Source organism: Corapipo altera, unplaced genomic scaffold, assembly GCF_003945725.1.
Source record: "Corapipo altera isolate COAL_440 unplaced genomic scaffold, ASM394572v1 2b, whole genome shotgun sequence".
Taxonomy (NCBI): Eukaryota; Metazoa; Chordata; class Aves; order Passeriformes; family Pipridae; genus Corapipo; species Corapipo altera.
The window spans coordinates 24,642,418-24,660,478 of record NW_020884874.1 but is presented as its reverse complement, the minus strand read 5'-3'; the positions used below and the strand labels follow the sequence as shown (position 1 = coordinate 24,660,478).

Below are 18,061 nucleotides of genomic sequence, written 5' to 3'. Positions count from 1 at the left end.
CCTCTTGTGTATTATTTCTCCAATACCTGTATAATATTCAGATTTGCAATGTCATTTCCAAGTACAGTTTCCATGCTCAATAATGGGACAGGAGGCAAAATACTAATAAGACTCTATCAACCCAGAAAAGAGAGAGAGTACAGGTAATTAATTGGGTGACATTCAGGTCAACCATTTTGCAAGTTTCGTATTCTAGTGATCAGCTGTCTTGGTTGCACTTCCAGTCCTTTCTGTATTTTTTCATTCTAGTCCCTAATTTGTAAATCTTTTAGGATAAAAGCTCTTCCTGGAATGTTATATACAAGAACAAAAAAAAGCCACCTCCCACTACTGGGGTCTGTGAAGAGCATTCTAATAAAATAGTGTTTAACTGTTAATAAAACTAGTTTTGAGTGAGTTTTAAATCATGTTTTGTCCTGCATAGCTGGAGAGATCAATCTTCTAGACAGTGATCTGAATGGTGATACTAAAGTGAGGCACACCTGGACCCCTGGAGCCTTGATGTATTATGGGAGAGCGGAGCTGCAAGCATCTGACCACAGGTAAAGTCCTACGCAAACAATCAGAGAAAGGACTGCCAGGTTAGATTGTGTCATACTGAATTGCACCTTCAGAGTGAGGGACCAAGTCTAATTATAACAGGAATTACACCCTTATTCTGTGTTCAGTACCTGTTTTTCCCCTCATAGTGGGTTTTATACCAGGGTGGCAAGTATCTACAGTTGTATTTATTTCTGTTGCACTGTGATCTCAACAAACACTGGATAAGTTGCAGCAACAGGTGTAGAAAACAGGGCTTTCTGTTGCTTGGTTTCAGAAAGCTCTGACACCTCAGGAAGCTGCTCTGATGGACTTCCATTCAGCTTCCTGCAGGAGAGGAGGAGGTTGGGACTGTGTGACCTGAACAGGTGTAAGACAGGCCACATAGGGCCAGGTTTGACCTTTTCACAGTAGTCAAGTGTGGGTCTTCTGCACCTCCCTTAAAAATGGAGATGAGAGAAGGAAGAAAAATCAAAGACCAATGCTTCTGGTTGATCCATATCATTAACTTCTCTTTAGGGATATGAATGACCTTTCTTTGTTAAACTTGTTCTCTGCTTCACTTCTGAGAAACAAATTTGGTAATAAATACACTTTGAAAGGTCCCTTGCATTCAGAATAATATTTGTCTCACCCCTTGCATGCCCTGTGGAAATGCTACAATTGTAGCATTGATTGTTCCTCCTAGCAGTGCTCATTGACCCCCAGGAGCTGTCTCTGTGCTTCTCGTGGTGCTCTTGCATGCAAGGACTGTTCTGTATTCCTCCAGCAATGGAAGAACATGCCTCTTGCAATCAGTTTATCTCTGTCAAGGCTCTGACACTGCTGTGTTCCAAAAAGCACAGTGGAGCTACTGCACTCATTATACAGGACCCTAAGGATGCAATCTGTGAAACATGGCTGTTATACATGGCTTTCTGTTTCAGCAAACTTGGTTGCAAATACTGCTTTTTAATTACAGTCAGCAGGTTTTCTTTCCCAAAGTCTGTGCTAGAAAAAGGGCATAGCTGTATCTTTGTGACATATGGAAACGCATTATGATTCACAGTGCTTAAGGAAATAGTTAATGCTTCCTATACATTTTTCCCCTTTACTATCCCTTTCTAGCTTTGCTATTGTTGCTTTCTTATGCCCTGGTAATGAGTATTCAAGAGCCAGGTCTATTAAAACTAGGAGGCAGCAATTTTAACATAGTTATAAGACCAGCCATTCCCGTTACTGCTCTGTGTGTATGTGCAGGTGGAAATCTGAGAATGTGGATTGCTTCCACTGAGATGAATTTTACTCTTTCAGACAGCTCTCTCAATTTTATTCAGATCTAACACACAGAGAGGTAATTTGTAAGAAATGGCTCAAGAACCAAGTTTGCAGCCTTGGGAGCTTGTAATGATTGACATATATTTGCTACATAAAAACCTTATACACTTAGAGTACCTTGTCCTTAATTTTTGGAAGAAGATATCTTTATGTGGCCTTGTCTAACAGAAAATAATATATTTCCATCCTGATCTATAGAGGTTTTGGGATACAGCTGTTTGATAATGAGTGAAGTATCCTGGTATTTTTAGTCTGCGGGTTTGCCAAAAGTGCTACATACAACTGTTATTTAAAATCCTTTATGGTGTGTCCTCACTGTTACATTCAGGCAATGCAGGCCTGGGAAATATAATTAATAGTGCTCAAGGCATGATCTTGACCACTGCAGGAAAAATTAAGCTTACCTGCCCTACTTCTTGAAATAGACTTTAGATTTATATAAGCATTTCTTATTTTTAAATAAGCATTTTTCGTTTGTTTCACGTAGGCCAGTGTTAGCTATTGTAGAAGTGGAAGTTCAGGAGGTTAATGAAGCTGCCCGTGAGAGTGTTTTCCGGGAAGTGTCATCTTTCCAGGGACCACTGGATGCCACAGTAGTGGTAAATCTGCTATCACCAACACCTGAAGAGAAAAATGAATTTCCTGAGGACTTGCGTACAGAGCTTATGCAAATGTTTGAGGATTATGGCACTGTTGTTCTGGTCAGGTAAGTTTGGGATCTGAAATGGCATGTTATCTATTAAAGGCACAGACTAGAAAACTCCTTTTGTCCTGACAGAGTTAACTTTGTTTTGGAAGGTACTATGTTTAATTCCTTTCCTGCATGTTGAATTCTTCATTAGAAATGTAATGCAAATGTTTTGAATACCTTATACCTCACAACAACCTGTTAAAGAAATAGTCTAACAGCTCTCTTGGCTGAGTGGAAGAGAATTTTATTCAGGACAGCATCATAAAGCAGAGGCTTTGATGTAAATTATCACCTTTAGATTCAGGCCTCACTTCCGTGCATTTCTGTTTCTGGTGGGTCTTTGGGCCCTGCTTCACCTCCTCTGAGGAGATCTGCTCTCTTCCACAACTCTTTCACACTCAGTAGGATTTCCTGACTGGGTCTCCTGCTATTTTGGTAATAGTACAGCTTCTTGCAGTGCTGTCACGTGCTGTGTTTGAGAGGGAGAGTGTGATACCTTCTGGCAGAGCAGCTTAATTTCATTCTGATTGATTCTGTACAGGGCTCCAGCACAGCTATGAGACTTCTGTTTTGAGAAATACAGGCAAAAGACCTAACAGTTGACCTCTGGGAAACACCACCAGAAACTTGTTTATGTTGTATTGGACCCATTTATTAATGGAGAAAGCTGATAACCTGTTGTTGTGTAGTTTTGTGAAGTACCAATATAAACGGAGAGTTCAAAAGCAGCCCTGCAGTAACAGCAGCATCACCTTGCTTGTGAAGAAAATGAGCAAGAAAAGAACATGCTTTGGTGGTTTTGGTTTAGTTAGTTTTAATTGCTTTAGATCTTGGTGGTATACTAGTCTTTGGGAACATGTCCTCTGAGGTGAAGGGTATGCAGAGCCATAGAAGTTAGTACAGAGGGAGTGTGGATATTGGACTGGGTGCCCTGTCAACAGCTACTGGGATGTTTGTACTGCTGCTTCAGGAGCGATCCGGTAAAGGACAGGGTGCTGGGGTCACACAAAGGAGGAAGGGAGAGAAGTGGGATTCACAGATCACCTACTCCTCCCCAAAAAATAGAATTGTGAAGGAAAATACAACTAAAACCAAATACATAGGTATATATGGATCTCATATATATGTATATATAATACATATATCTTATATATCATATGAGATATATATCTATATAGGATAGAAAACTATCATACTTGCCTTTAAGGGTTTTATGCAATTGTGGAGTAAAATGCACTGTTTTTTCTCCTCTGCCTTTTTTCACTAGGATCATTGGAGGTCAAATGCTGGTGACATTTGCAGACAGCAAGTCAGCTCTTCATGTTATGGATATAGATGGTGTCAAAGTAAGATTCTCTCAAACCTATAACAATAATTTCATAACAAATTTCTCAAAAGTGGCTGCTTAGAATAAGGTAGTTGAGTTTCTAGGTAAATCAAGTAGCATTATTTCAAAGGAAGTTAGTGTCCACAAAGTCCTTAGATTTCACCACTGCTGAGGCTTTCAATGCAGTATTTCAGTTTCAGGATGGCATGAGGTGATCTTTCATGGAGCTCCTAAGCAGTTCTTAGGATCTGGCCTCTGATACCACTGCAGAATACGTGGACTTGGTCATTGTTCTGGCACTTGAAGAAGTTCTCCTGAGATTCTGTGTGACTTTATACTGTTGCCAAAGCATTCTCATGATTGTGGTTTGAAGATTTTTCATTTCTCTTAAGTGTATCAAATAAACTCCTTCTACCAAGCTAGAACAACATGATTCATTGGCCTCCATGGCAAATTCAGCATTAGCAGTAGGCGTTTACCTTCCCCTGCTCTTCCTTCCCACACATGTACTCTGCAATTCATCAACCCCCTCATTTTTGCTGACAAAACTGTTTGTGGGGCTGCCTTGTAAACTCAACCCTGAAGTAATGGATTTAACTCTCATTGTTCTTTAATATTTGCAGTTTTCTCTTTTAATTTGACTCATGCCATTGATAGCATGGACTGAAACACAATTGTATATGCACAGTGTGTGAAGGTGCTGGGAACCTGGGCTGAGAACTCTTTAAGCTAATTTTCCTGTTGTAATATATCCTGCTGGCTTGGATACATTTCACCCCGAATGTCATAGAGCAACACAGGTAGACAGCAGTAGTCCTAACCTGTTTAATAATACACTTTTGCATACACATCAACCATATATGATCAGAGAGTCTCCTTACAGATGGCAGCAGGCAACAGACTCTTGTGTGTTTTAAAACTGTTGACTCAAAAATTGAAACCTCCCACACCAATATTACTATCATAGTATCCTTTTGGTGATATTTGATGTTTCACCTATTTCTCCAGTATTTCCCAAATGCAGCAGCAGTGCTTTTGAGCTGTGAAGTTCATTTTCTTTCAATAATATTGCTACAGTCTGAAAACAGGGTTATGGGGGTAGGAAGAGTGTTTCCTTTTCGTTTAGCTTCTGAAGTTGCATCAGTTTCTGAAGCAACTGTACAGCAGGCAGCATTTGCTTATTTTGTTCAGGTGTTCTTGTTTTGTGAAGTTGCTTGACAAAGGGGAACAATTCTTTCTTTGCATTAGGTTAGAGGGAGAACAGTGAAGATCCAGCCCAAGACTAAAGACTGGCTAAAGGGCCTTCATGAGGAAATTGCTCGAAAACGGGACAGCATTGTCCCCATGTCCCCTACGGCAAATTCCCATCTTCTGGAAGAAAATTTTGACTTTTCAAGTTTGGACTATGACTCAGAAGGTAAGCAACAGGTTTCTAAGCAAAGTTGTGAGAAATTGCTTCACTGACTTTGGTTGCACAGGGAAGGTACAGTGTGAGTGTCAGTTGTATCTTGATTTGTAACAAAGCCACACTTTTTTAAGAGAGGATTGTAACTGAAGTCATGAGCTGGCACTGTGCCTTGGCAGAAACCTGTTACTTAGATCATCGTATCAATTTAGTGTTTTGATGTATGTTAGCAAATTCAGTGTATGGTACAGTTGTCTGTATAGACACTGTAGTGAAACACATGGGCTGGTTACACAAGAATCTTGCCCAGCCTGTGTATTAAATTAATTGATAGTATAGGTTAATTCATTGGTAGTATGGAGAGATAGAGAATGCATTTGCTCACTAATTCTGTGTTATCTGATATTTTAAACCAGGTGATATAGAGGATGAAGATGATTATTTAGATGATGCTTTGTGTCAATACCTAGTAGCAGACACAGCAGAAGATATGTCTGATGGCTCCGGACATTGTGCATCCATAGCTCTTTCAAACAAATCTGGACAAAACCCACGGCTGTATAAAGGTAAAGTATCTACCTTCCTTAAAGTAAGACCTGAAGGTTTGTTGTTTGTTCTCCTGTTGTATTTTCCTATTCATTTTTATTTTCATTCTAGGTCCTCCTGTAGTAGCTATTCATGCTCAGCTCCCATTGAGTTAGTGACTGTAACTGAGGCCCTCAGGCATAACAGCAATAAAGCTTAGATTCTTCTTCTCTCTAGCCCAGAGCAAGGCAAGAGTGCTGAAAAATGCTGGTTTATAGCCATGAGAAACTAAGTCTTTTTATCCACTTGATATTGTTTGGCACCAGAGCATGCAACAAAAGATTGTATGTTGTTTTCTTAGGCCCAGTGCAAAATCAAACCAAAGGTATCCTGTTTGATTCAGTGATGGGCTCAACTCTGTCCTTTGAGTAGTAGCAGTGTTAAAGGAGTCAGGTGTAAGCTGGGAGGTTGTTTTGTTCATATTACTTGAGAGGCCTAAAGTTTCTCCTTTGTTCCCATTTGATTTATTTCTGAGGAAGGTGAGGTTCACAGAAAATATGTATTCATTCTTGTAGTACTTCATAAGTGCGTTAACTTTTTTTTTGGTCACATGGCTTGTTCGCACATTATTGTGACGTGATTCGGTAAGAGAAGATAAAGCTGTGAAGAGAATACTGACAAAAACTGCACCAAGAACTAGATAAGCCAGTGGCATGTGATCAGGACATGCTTTAGTGGCCAAGCATTGACAGGCTGGGTTGCGTATTAAACACTTGATTGTGACACCAAGTGATTCAGTAGCTGTGATTCTCCACTCTCTCAGAAGTGCTTTGTCCTCTGACATAACAGTGAAAACTTTAATACCTCCAAAGGTTGAGTCAGAAGTAGAGTTCAAAAAGATAAAATGAAATTCCTACATTTACATAGACAGATTTTCCAACAGTGACTTATGGCTTTCTTGCCCATCTTGAGTCATAGGCTCAGTGCAGCGTGGCCAGACCCAGAAACCTAGCCCTGAGTCAAGGAATCATTATTAAATACTGTGAAGCCAATCACTTTTGTTATAGGGTGCCTTGCCCTCCAAGCACCTCTGGCCTACTGTGTGATGATTCATTAAGCCACAGAGAACTGCAGTGACTCTTGTCACCCACATTAACTCTTCCCCTCAAAAAATATCACAAAGTAAATAGAGATTATGGAGTATAGTTTGAAGGAGGTCAGGATGGGGTCATGATCTCACACAACTCAAAATATTATATATTCAATTCATCTTAAAGTGTCTGCAATTTCAGATGCCTCCATAAGCTTCCAATTCTGCCTCAGTAACTCCTAATTGAAGGTATGATTGTGTAGCTGGTGTTAGACACAGCTGGAAACCAGTGACAGGCACGACAGTGTGTATGTGTTTCTGAGGTCAGAGAAGGGCATAGCCTCACGAAATTGATGTCTCTGCCAGCAGCCTTTTGGGGGAAGGGATTGGGTGGTGATGGCTGGTTTTTTCATGTTCAGTTTCACTGCCAGAACTTCAAACCGTGCTTCTAGGTGCCTGCATGACTGCTTGGATCCTACTGATGAGCCCATATCTGCAGCTCAGAAGTACTGAAAATGCAGAGAAGAGGGAGGGTGGACTGGGCAGATGACAGGCTCTGTCTCTCTGGATGCCATCCACTGCTGAGTGGGAGTAGGAGGCTGTGAGGCAGCTTGGTATTCCCTGCAGAACAAAGCTTTTTGAAAAACAACAACTTGTTTAAAAATGCCTGAAGTACAAGAGGCCGCTGCTACATCTCCTGCAAACCACAGGGACAAAACTAAACCCAGTGAATCTTGGAGCCCTAAAGAACAGAGGCAGGGCAGCCATGGCAGGGCAAGAGGACTGAAGTGAAAATCTTCACTATAGCAGACAGGGACAATAAAGCAATCCTTTCTTCTCCCCTCTACAGCTGTCAGAGAAGCTTAGATGAGATGAAAGACTGAGTAATTACTTAGTGATGGAAGGTACAGCCAAAGTCTAGCAGACTGAGGCAGGTGTACCTATTAGGAGATGTTGCTGGAAAGCAGAGATGTGATGAGTGAGCCATTCAGACAGATTTTTGTCTGGCATAAAAACAGTTGTCCTGAGCAAGAAAAGGTGTCTAATCCTCAGATGAAATTCCTGTGTTTGGGATGGAAGAGCAAGGAATTGGCCATGATTAGCCATGGCAGTTTGAATGAGAGCAGGTTGCCACCAAGTCTGGCTGTAAAAAGCTCAGAATCTAACAAGGTGACTAGTAACCCTGAAATCAGACGCAAGTCTTTGTGTTGGTACAAACAGTTAATAAATGGTGGAAAAGGAGAGAGAGAGAAGCATTTGACAAAAGGGTAGATGTTTCCTGCAGTCGAGCAGGCAGACAATGGGGGAGAACAAAACAAAATGAAAGGAGCCATGTTGTGTTGCTGAGATACCTGGTTGAGGTGAGCCATTCACAGTCACCTCTCTCCTGATCACTTGGATTTGGTGCATTTCACCCAATGAGTATCTAATAAAAATACTTCAAAAATTTTCCATAGATGATACAGACCTGGCTGATTTGAAGCGGGAGCTGGAGGCAAGTGGGGAATGCCACCGCCGGATTCCAAGCAGGTCTCTGTCCATTCCTACCAGGCCTCGGCCACTTCAGCCGCCACAGAGGCCTCCACCTCCTGGTGAGTTTAACTTTCTTTAATGCTGTGTTGGCCCCAGCTGAACAGGTTTTGCCTGCCATTTCTTGTTCTGAAACATCAGGCTGTTGTACTTGCCTCCCAGCCTGTTTCAGCTTGAGTATGGCTGCTGTTAGTAACGGGAGAAGTTTGTCTCTAGAATGACAGATACTCCACAAAAAAAGTGCCTTTTGTAAGGATAGAATGGCCTATATGTTTCACACGAACTCATCACTCAGGTTAGTGAGTTGAGCAGCCACTTTGTGGCAATAAAAATATTGGTATTTATGCCTACTGACTTCCAAAGTCAGTGAGTGTTTTCTTACAGTTTCGTGGTTTCTGAATTAATTGTAATCATACTTATAAAAAGCTTTGACAAAATACTCATTCTGGACAGTTTTTCCTTTCCTGCTTTGCAAGCAATTCTTGCTTGCTTTTGTGTTTATGAAAGAAATGCAAAGTAGCTTATGATTTTCAGTGAGGCACAGAGGGGAAGTGATGCTCTTTACCTAAGCTCTGCACACCTGAAATGCCATCAGTGCTGTGCTGCTCCTTTTCTATGGCTACTTCTTGGTGAATGCTGATTGCGAGATCAGCAAGATCATCTTCGCTTTCTGTCTTAGACAAGCTATACATCATGTTTTTCTTGCAGCCCGAAAATCTCTCTTTTGTGTACATTTTCCAGTCTTAAATTAAAGGCTCTGTCAGGCTCCCTGTTAGAAGGATTATTCCCATTCATTTCTGAGTCTGTTGCACAGAAGTGGCAACACCAGTATCTGTATTTCTGTGCCTAGAGTGCAATGTTAGTGCACTGAGGTTATCTAATTAATTAAATGAAAGTAAGACTAACTAGGAAACTGCTTCCTGAAACAGTTCAAGATTTCAGCATTTTGTTCTGTGTTGAGATTTTTTTTTCACCTTAGATTAGACCAGTGACTGTTAAGCACATCACTCTGCCTAGATTAAAGTGTCTGACTCTTGGCACTCATGCAGAGGGACTCAAGGTCCTCAGTGTCCTACAGGAAGGTCTTGCTTAATGTGTCTGTCCCTGGAGGAGCAGAGAGGGTGATGGCATCTCTTCATCTCTTTTATTTATCACAAACAGTTTCCAAGCACATTGTTTTTGCTCCATTGCAGATAAAATGTTGTACCAGCTCTTGAATGTAAAAAGCTATTTTTATTCCTCTTTCAGCCGGAACATCAGGCAAAAAGCCCCCCTCAGATGGTTCCCTCTCTCCAGGAAGCCATTCTACCTGCTCCATCCTGGCAACAGCAAAGCTGCTACCTGGAGCCCCTCAGCAGCCAGTGAGTCCTGCTGCTCAGCATGGCCTCTTGCCATTGTCCTGATCTCTTCCATCTACACTGACACTGAGCATCACGTACAGGATGCACCTGTCATACAAGGAAGGAAGTCCATCACATGTCTGAGCTGAAAATGCTAAGATAACTTCTAGTACTGTAATACTAGACTGTAGGCCCTGCTAGACACTAGAAAAAAGTTAATAAAGTGCCAGGAGTTAGGAAGGCCAAAGAGAGAGAGAGAGAATGAATAGTGCTGGTAGCAAAAATGTAATATTTGCCAAAAGATTCTTAAGTTAATTTATACTAAATTCTGAATTGCCACTGGCAAGAACAGAATTTTACAGGTGTATGATCTTAGCTGTAAAATTACAGGTGTACAAGAAAAATCAATTCTCTTAAGATTACTCATTCTCTTTTTTTTTTTTAAAGCCTAAAGTCCGGACTGGAATAAGCAAACCTTACAATGTCAAGCAGATCAAAACCACCACAGCTGAGGAAGCAGAAGAAGCTATTAGATGTCTTATGGAAGCCAAAGGAGGTGAGCACAGCTTTCTTACTGACTTCTAAAAATCTTTAAATAAAGAAAACTGTAGGTGTATTCATCCATCTCATCATAGCCCAGATGCACATATTTCTATTCAGAATTTCACCTGAACACATTCTTGCAAAATTGTACATGGTATTCTCTGTCAGTTCTGGTAATATTAACCTTTTTTGAGGATGATTAAAGTTTTATATTTTGTTGTAGAACCTGCTACTAGGAGCACCTTAGGTTATTTATGTCCAGATTTAGTCAGAGAAATTAAAATATAAAGATGGGATCTTACTAAAGTAAGTGGTGCCTGTGTTAGCTCAGAGTTGCATAAAAGATATTTGCTGCTCTATTTAGTGAATGCTTATTATTCCAAGCAGAACTACAGAGCAAATACAGCTGCAGGAGAAGTAACCTGGATTCTGTTCACATTTGGACAGCAAGTATAGTTGTAACCTAGATAGAAGCTTGCAGCACTTCAGCTTGAATAGTTAAGCTAACAGGCTACTCTGTGTTTAGGCTCTCTATCCAGTCCCTGGAGAAGAGAGCCTTTTGCAAGGGCAAGTTAGAGCAGGAAACTAGCTTAGGTACTGTGAATGTACCCTCCAGGGTTGCATGCAGTCTTTCTGCTGACGCTGCATGAATGAGAATGGCTACCTGAGTTTGCAAGACTCTCAGTTTAGGAGAAAAACATCACTTTTTCATTTATAAATAGAACAAATGTAGTCTGGACTGATTCCATTTATTTAGAAATATCATAAAGGCATAAATTCTTCTGTTTGTTCCTCAGTGCTGTTCATTTTGAAGTCAGATTTACTTCCCATTACTTTTGAAATTCACATTAAGCATTTCTCTTGGGGTGGATGAGAAAACTAGTCTGGTTAGCATCACTTTCAGTCCCTTATGTTGTACCACCAGTTGGCATTCACAGTTTTCCCCAAAGTACTCTACAAGACATGCTTGGTATCATTATCTTGACTTTTCAGACTGGGGCAAAAGGAGACTCAGGACTTTAGGCCAGTACTCCTGAACCCCCAGCCAGTGTTTTTTCCACTTGGCCAAATGGTGGCATAGTACTGCTAGTTCGGCATAAAATTATTTCAGATGGGAGTTTTTCCCTAACAGCTTATCACAAACGTGATAGAATTGCAAAGGTCTGTGCTTATTTCTAAAACCTACCTTCTTGGCCTGAGTCAGCCCTTTAGGCCTGAACATTATGGGAAAGATGATCGTGAAAGAAAATACCTTGAAGCTGCATTCTGATCAGACTGAGATGCCGTATTTGGTTTTGCTTTTCAGGACTACAGGAAGATGCAGTAAAGCCTGTTCCAAGCAGAAACCAGACTTTCACAAAACCTGAGCCTCTTCCCAGCGTCCTAAAGTCAGCATCATTCCAAGGGTCGCAGGCAGGACCAGTGCCTGTGCCTCACCGTCCACCACCCAAAGTTCCAACTCCGAAGAAGCCAGTACCCCTGCAAAGGACTGGAGTCAAGGTGGAAAATGTAAGACAGTTGCAGCCAAATGCATCCAGCCTCCATTACCCAATGTGAACAATGGCAGGAGGGGTAGGCTGTTAAACAGTTTGTATGAAGTCCTGTCACGTCAGCAGGCACTGAAATGATTTTGCATAAAATGTTAGAAAGATTGGAAAGAGAGCCATATTCTGCTTTTCCGTTTGTCAGTTCATTCTCGTAGATTTTGTTACCTTTTTTTCTGGTTTGTCTAAACCTTATCAGGATTTAAGACTCACCTCTTCTTCATCACAGTGTTTACTTTTGACCATGAGTGATTTACTCTGTAATGACTTGAGGCAGCTTCTTCATCAGTTCTGCATCCTGTGTCCTCGCTTTTCTTGCACACCTTGTAATGGGATTCAACCTTTCAATTTGAATTTTGGAGTCTACTCAAGAGTTCAGGTTCTTAAAAATACAAACCTGTAGGTGTTCAGGTTTTAATCTCTGTCAGGTCTCTACAGTGAAGATAACAGTTCACCTCTAGAGCTGCTGAAATAATTATTTAATGTTGAAAGCAATTTAAGTACCAAAGAAAGACAAATATAACCTTTTATATTCTTCCTTTAACAGAACCTCTGCTAAGAAAACTCTGTTCTGAGTTGTCAGGGCTCCTGCCTTACCTTCCTGTCTTAAAGGCATTCACCTCTTCTCTATAATGGACTTTGTGCCATCTTTACTTAGCAGATTCACAAAAACAAACAAACAACAACAAAAAAAACCCCAACAAAACACAACACAAAAAAACCCCAAACAAACCAAACAAAACCAAACCAACCAATGAACCAAAAACACACACACACACAAAAGCAAAAACCACACACACAAAAACCCAAACAAAAAAAAAAAAACCACCAGAAAGCACCTGCCAAGTAGTGGTCAGTTTGTTTGTTTTGTCACCATTCTCAGGTCACTCCTGAAAGGTGCTGAGAGGGATTGCTATTTTGGTGTTAGTTTTGTGAGAGCTTCTGCAGGAATAGATCCATTCCAGTTTGATTCTGCTTTGGAATTCCACTCCTTCCTCCACCTGAGGGAGGTCAGATGGGAGTTGTGTACTTGAAAACCTCTACCCAATCCACCTCGCTAAAAGAGCGTGCAGTCGAGTGTAGGCAATTTAACAACAGTATATAGACAGAAATGGCAGGGCATATGTCCATCATGAAATACAGAGTAAATATTTTGCCTGCATTAGAATTATATTATCTTTTAATTCTATGCAAGAGTAATAAAGAATTTAAATGCTTGCATTCAATCACACCAAGTGTGAGAAATCTGAAGGAGCCCTTGCCCTCTTAGACTGAGCTGGGCTCATTATTTATATATTTTTAAATGATGGATATATGCTAGACTGTACTCTGAGAGCTTACTTTAATCTTCAGTTTCTAGCATCAGTGAGACAGGGAAGAGCCATTAATGCATTTACTGGGTTAGCATTAGCTAATTGTCCTTCATTCTTGTCTATCAGGATATACCCAAAGGCACGTGTCCATTAATTTAGGCCTCCCTATGCATTCTTGCTTAAATAATATTAGTCAGTGGAGAGATGTCACAAATAAATAACTCTTCGCAGAACTGTGTTAATTTGGCCCAGAGCAAAATCCTAATGTGAAAGGGAGATGGTCAGAAAGAGATGTATTTCTCACACAGGGAGCAACCAGGCTGTCCTCAAATAGCTCTCTCTAAATGAACACGGGTGCAAGGCACAATGCATGAGCACAGAGCCCAGCAGGTACAGTGTAGAACTGTGCTGTCAAGCCTCCTCTTTGGACTGTTTTTTTTTTTCTTCCAGGACAGCCAGTTTCTCCTCGTAACACCATCAATAAGACTTGCAACAGTAGTGACTCAAACTTTAAGGTACCCATTTTTTCTCACATTTCTTCTTCCTTTTCCCCCTCAGGCCATGTCTACAGAAGAGCAGTTTGACCAACAGACAGTACAGTCTCCTTTTGGCTTGCTAGAGCCCCATCTAGAAGACAGAGCTATTCTTTGTCCAACCAAGATCACTCCAGTCCCTAAACCCAGAACACCACAAGCTGGAAAGCCTCAGGAGAGCCGGGGAAACACTGAAAGGCAGCCCCCCTCAGCAAGCATGGCTGAGGCCATTGTACTGCCTCCCCAGAGTGTTCCCTTTGCCCCAAAGGTGCCACCACGAAGGAAGAAGTCTGCTCCTGCAGCTTTTCATCTGCAAGTTCTCCAGAGCAGTGACAGCCCACTTTTTAGTGGGTCAGTGTTCAACTCCAACAACAACAACCCTGGGTCCTGCTCCCAGACTGATGTCCTTGCTCGCTCAGCTCCTACAGCCTCCACCAGCCCAGGAAACAGCACAACAAAACTGCTGACACCAAATGCTGCAGAACTGAATGCTAATATCCAGGGCCTTCCACAATGCTTGGATACCAGCTCCCTTCCAGAGAACACCAATCTTTTGGACCTGGACGTGCCTTCTTCCTGCCCTCTTTCCATACAGGCAACATCAGCTACTTCTTTAGCACACACTTCAGAGAATTTAAAACACCCCAACCTGAAAGATTTCAGTCACTGGGTTACGTTTAGTGATGACGAAGACAGCAGTGCATTGTCAGAAGGGTTCAACAAACTGCTTGTCTTACAACAAAACAAAAATACCTTGATGAAGACAAATACTGATTTAGAATTGTAAATTTTGCCTCCTTAATGTTCCTACAGAAATCATAATTATGATGCAAAATAAAAAATTAATCTTTTTTATTTAATGAAATAGATCATCTGTCCATGCTACATTTCATTTTCATGTTTAAAGATAAAGATACTGCCCCTGGAGGGAAGTATATAGAGTACATACAGCCTAACATTATCCACAGCTTGTTTGAAAAATTCTTTATTCTAAGTTATTTCTTTTTATTAATCCATCTTAAGATGTTTTATTTCATTTTGGGTACGAATCATATGTAAGAACATGTAATGACGTATGGAAAAAAAGACATTAAGAAAAACATTTTCCTGTGGAATTTATATTTTAGTCAATTGTTTGAAATAAAGCATCTTTACCTCTAATAGTTAGACTGCCACAGTTATTCTGGAATGAACATCCAGAAGGGGAATGTACACAAGTATAAAGACAGCAGTAACACTGATATTGGTCTGCTACTTCTGCTGTGGAAACAAGGCTCAGACATATCTGCTTGTAGATCTTTACCAGTGGCTGTGTTGGCAGCACTTACCTTGTTAGACACATTCCTCTCTGGAAGTAAAATGAGTGGTGTGTACCACTTCCTGGATATAAAGCAGAAGCAGGACAGGTGGTGCCTGGGACCAGGAGGAAATGCCTGGTTTTATGCCAAATCAGGCAAGTGGCCCCCTGTATTACAGCAGACATAAGTGCTGTGCTGTTCATGACACTGTAGTAATGTGCCTCAGCTACACCAGAAGGCTTGGGCTGCCTCTCAAAACATTGCTCTCACCTACAGTGAGCTCAAAATCAGCCCTAGTTGGTCTTCTACCACAGTTCCAAAACTCACCTGGTTTTTGTTCATAAGCCCATGTCCAACAACATACTTTGCATGGAAATATAACTTGGACAATGACATTCCCTTTTGGAAGAAATGGTACAGTCTGCTTGTATATTATCTATGCAAATCCTGAAGAAATATGGTGAACAGTTGAGAGCAGCCAATGACACAGTCACTGACTTATTGATGTCTTATGCTAAAGGCAGTTAAGCAATTCAGTAGTTGTGTCCCTGTTCCCATTCTGTGTCTTCATAAGCAAATGCCATGTCTGTATTTTATTTCCATAGTGCAGATGAGGAAAGAGCTGGTCTTGGAACCTAAATGTGTCCCACTCTAGCTGCACAGGCTTTTGCCTTGCCTTTGGGGTAAAACTGCACAAGATAGATGCCATTTGTGCAAAGCAGGCAGCTAAAAACAATAAACAGATTGCAACTTGTCATGGTAACTTGTTAAGAGAAGCATCAAGATCTTTTATTATTAAAGGAAGGAGAATATTTTTAAGCAGTTGGTGAAGCCAGAAAAAACCCTCATTTGGAAATGTTTTTTTCAGAAAAGATGTGTTTAAAAAGGGTGGGGGGTTTTTTCCCATAGGAAAATTAATTGGCTTGTTCTCAGCTTCCTGGACACTGGGAATTCAGCCATTTTCTTCCTTGTAATGCCTACCTGTTTCACTGCCACTGTCAAATTTTGGACATAAGGCATCCTGCAAGAGAGGATGCTACCTTTGTCTGAGTACCTGTCATCCTCCTCTGCTCTCTCGTTTGCCAGACACTTAAAAAAAAATCCCCCAAACCTTCAAAGGCCAAGCCCATAAAACCCAGTGCTAAGCTTCTTACGTGAGTGTCAGTTTAACATGGCAGCAGACTGGTGAATAATGCTTAAGTAAGATAATCGTTTCCCTACAAGATGACACAGAGCCTTTGCCTCTTTGTCCTCCTTTAAAAAAAAAAATACAGTGAATATTTATGGGCACATCTCAGTATAAAACATTACGAGCAGTAAAAAAGAAAGAGTACGTTATATGACCATATCCAACATTTTCTGCAAAGATAATTAACAGCTCTAGGACAGCTAATTTACATGTTAATGAAAGTGTTAGCAGGAAAGCCAATTAAACTGGATTTATACAAGTCAAATAAAATCTGCTTTATTACCCTCCTTGAATAAGAGACGGATGTGGCCTTTAGCATTATATCTTATGTCTATGTATGTGGCAAGCTGCCCATTAAAGTATGAAATCCCAGCAGCCAGCCTGGTTTATGCTGTCAGTGACAGCATATACTGTTCAATCACAGCAAATCAAGGGAAAGGGACAGACAGTCCAGCTGAAAAGGTTACAGTGCAGAATGAGGAATCTCCTGTCTCAATAAATTATCTTCCACACTGGTGCCCAACATCCCAGCCAAGTGTTTTCTCAGAGGCAGGTACTTGTGACCTGGGTTCTAGTTTCAACGGTCAGGGGAAGCAAAGGAGGGCCAGACTTGCTCTGTGGTTGGGAAACTCCCACAGAAAACTAGACTGCAGGAAGCAGCGATTCATTCCTTCTTATTCAGAATTAAGCCAGGCCCCAGCACCATGAGAAAAAAGTCCAAGTAACCTGAACCATGGTTATCTAATGTCCACAGCTATCCTCAGATCTGCTGCTCATCCTCATTCAGACATTATCAATGGAAACTCCTGTTGTCAGTGACAGCTGTCAGTCTTCAGGGCCATATAATGGGTGGGAGGGAATGGCTATTCCATGACATTTTTCATGTCATGAACCCAGCACCTGGGAGTCTAAAAACTGTTGACAGCAAAGCCAGGTATGAATAATTTACTAGATGCAAGTATACAAGTGTCTGCATGCTTATTTAATGAGAGATTTTGGGAAGAGTAGACTAACACTACACTGCAACTTCAAGCTGCAGCAAGCATCCTGCTTGCTTTGCTGCATTTACATTTGGGGTGAGGAAGTGATTCTCCTTGGTATAGCAACTACTAGATTTAGTTTTTTCAGGTGAGTGATCACTGAAACAAACAAAAAGGAAGAGAACCAAAATTAAAATATTACTGGGAACTTTCACCATGACCAAACAAGATCTTTGCTTTTCTCCTTTTTGTCTGGAATTGCCTTTTTCACCAGATGGAGAGTTTCTCGTTTCTTGCCAGTTGCTCCACCTGGCACCACGAAGCACAAATCACAGTGAAAGCCAGTTCACACTACTGTAATCACAGCCATTAAAAACTCGATGACTGTTGCTCCTAGAAATACCAGTACAGTCATACAAGAGTACTGGACAACAAGTGCAAGAGGACTGACCAACCCCTATTAGCCCTCCCTTCCTGTCTTACTGTTTTACTCCTGGATGCCACAATGCAGATGAAACACCATCTTCTCAGACAACTCACACACATCCGCTAACCACATTGCAGCTGGGGCCCAGGCTAGATGGGATTAAGGGCATAGTTTGAGATCTAAGAGTTTACATAAAGGCACTGCTCTCAATTAATGTGACTCCAGGAAGTAAAAAACATAAAGTTCCTTATGGGAAGCAAACAGGAATGCTACGCAACAGACCTGCTGGCCCTTGAACCAATGTCTGTAAATGCTTCAGGAGGCACTGCTGCAAATACAAAAGCGAAACTGAAAAACTATTCAGTTTGGCAAAATATCACTGACCAACTGCCCCTCAGTACCGAAGATGAACATTACATTGTTCCAGCATGACACAATCACTAAACCATAATGCAGAACTTTAACAAAA

General features: G+C 41.1%; 1 protein-coding gene across 4 annotated transcripts in view; it reads left to right on the top strand.

Moving 5' to 3' along the window:
• Positions 1 to 14,859, top strand: part of SYNJ2 (synaptojanin 2) — a 71,374-nt gene extending 56,515 nt beyond the window's left edge. For all 4 annotated transcript variants that reach the window (XM_027634096.1, XM_027634097.1, XM_027634098.1 and 1 more), the window contains 10 exons: positions 425 to 542; positions 2,345 to 2,563; positions 3,816 to 3,894; positions 5,124 to 5,292; positions 5,697 to 5,846; positions 8,353 to 8,487; positions 9,674 to 9,786; positions 10,213 to 10,321; positions 11,615 to 11,817; positions 13,724 to 14,859. In XM_027634096.1, the coding sequence (XP_027489897.1) occupies positions 425 to 542; positions 2,345 to 2,563; positions 3,816 to 3,894; positions 5,124 to 5,292; positions 5,697 to 5,846; positions 8,353 to 8,487; positions 9,674 to 9,786; positions 10,213 to 10,321; positions 11,615 to 11,817; positions 13,724 to 14,485 (2,057 nt within the window). In that variant the 3' untranslated portion in view covers positions 14,486 to 14,859. The remainder of the gene's footprint in view (positions 1 to 424; positions 543 to 2,344; positions 2,564 to 3,815; positions 3,895 to 5,123; positions 5,293 to 5,696; positions 5,847 to 8,352; positions 8,488 to 9,673; positions 9,787 to 10,212; positions 10,322 to 11,614; positions 11,818 to 13,723) is intronic.
• The last annotated feature ends 3,202 nt before the right edge of the window (positions 14,860 to 18,061 follow it).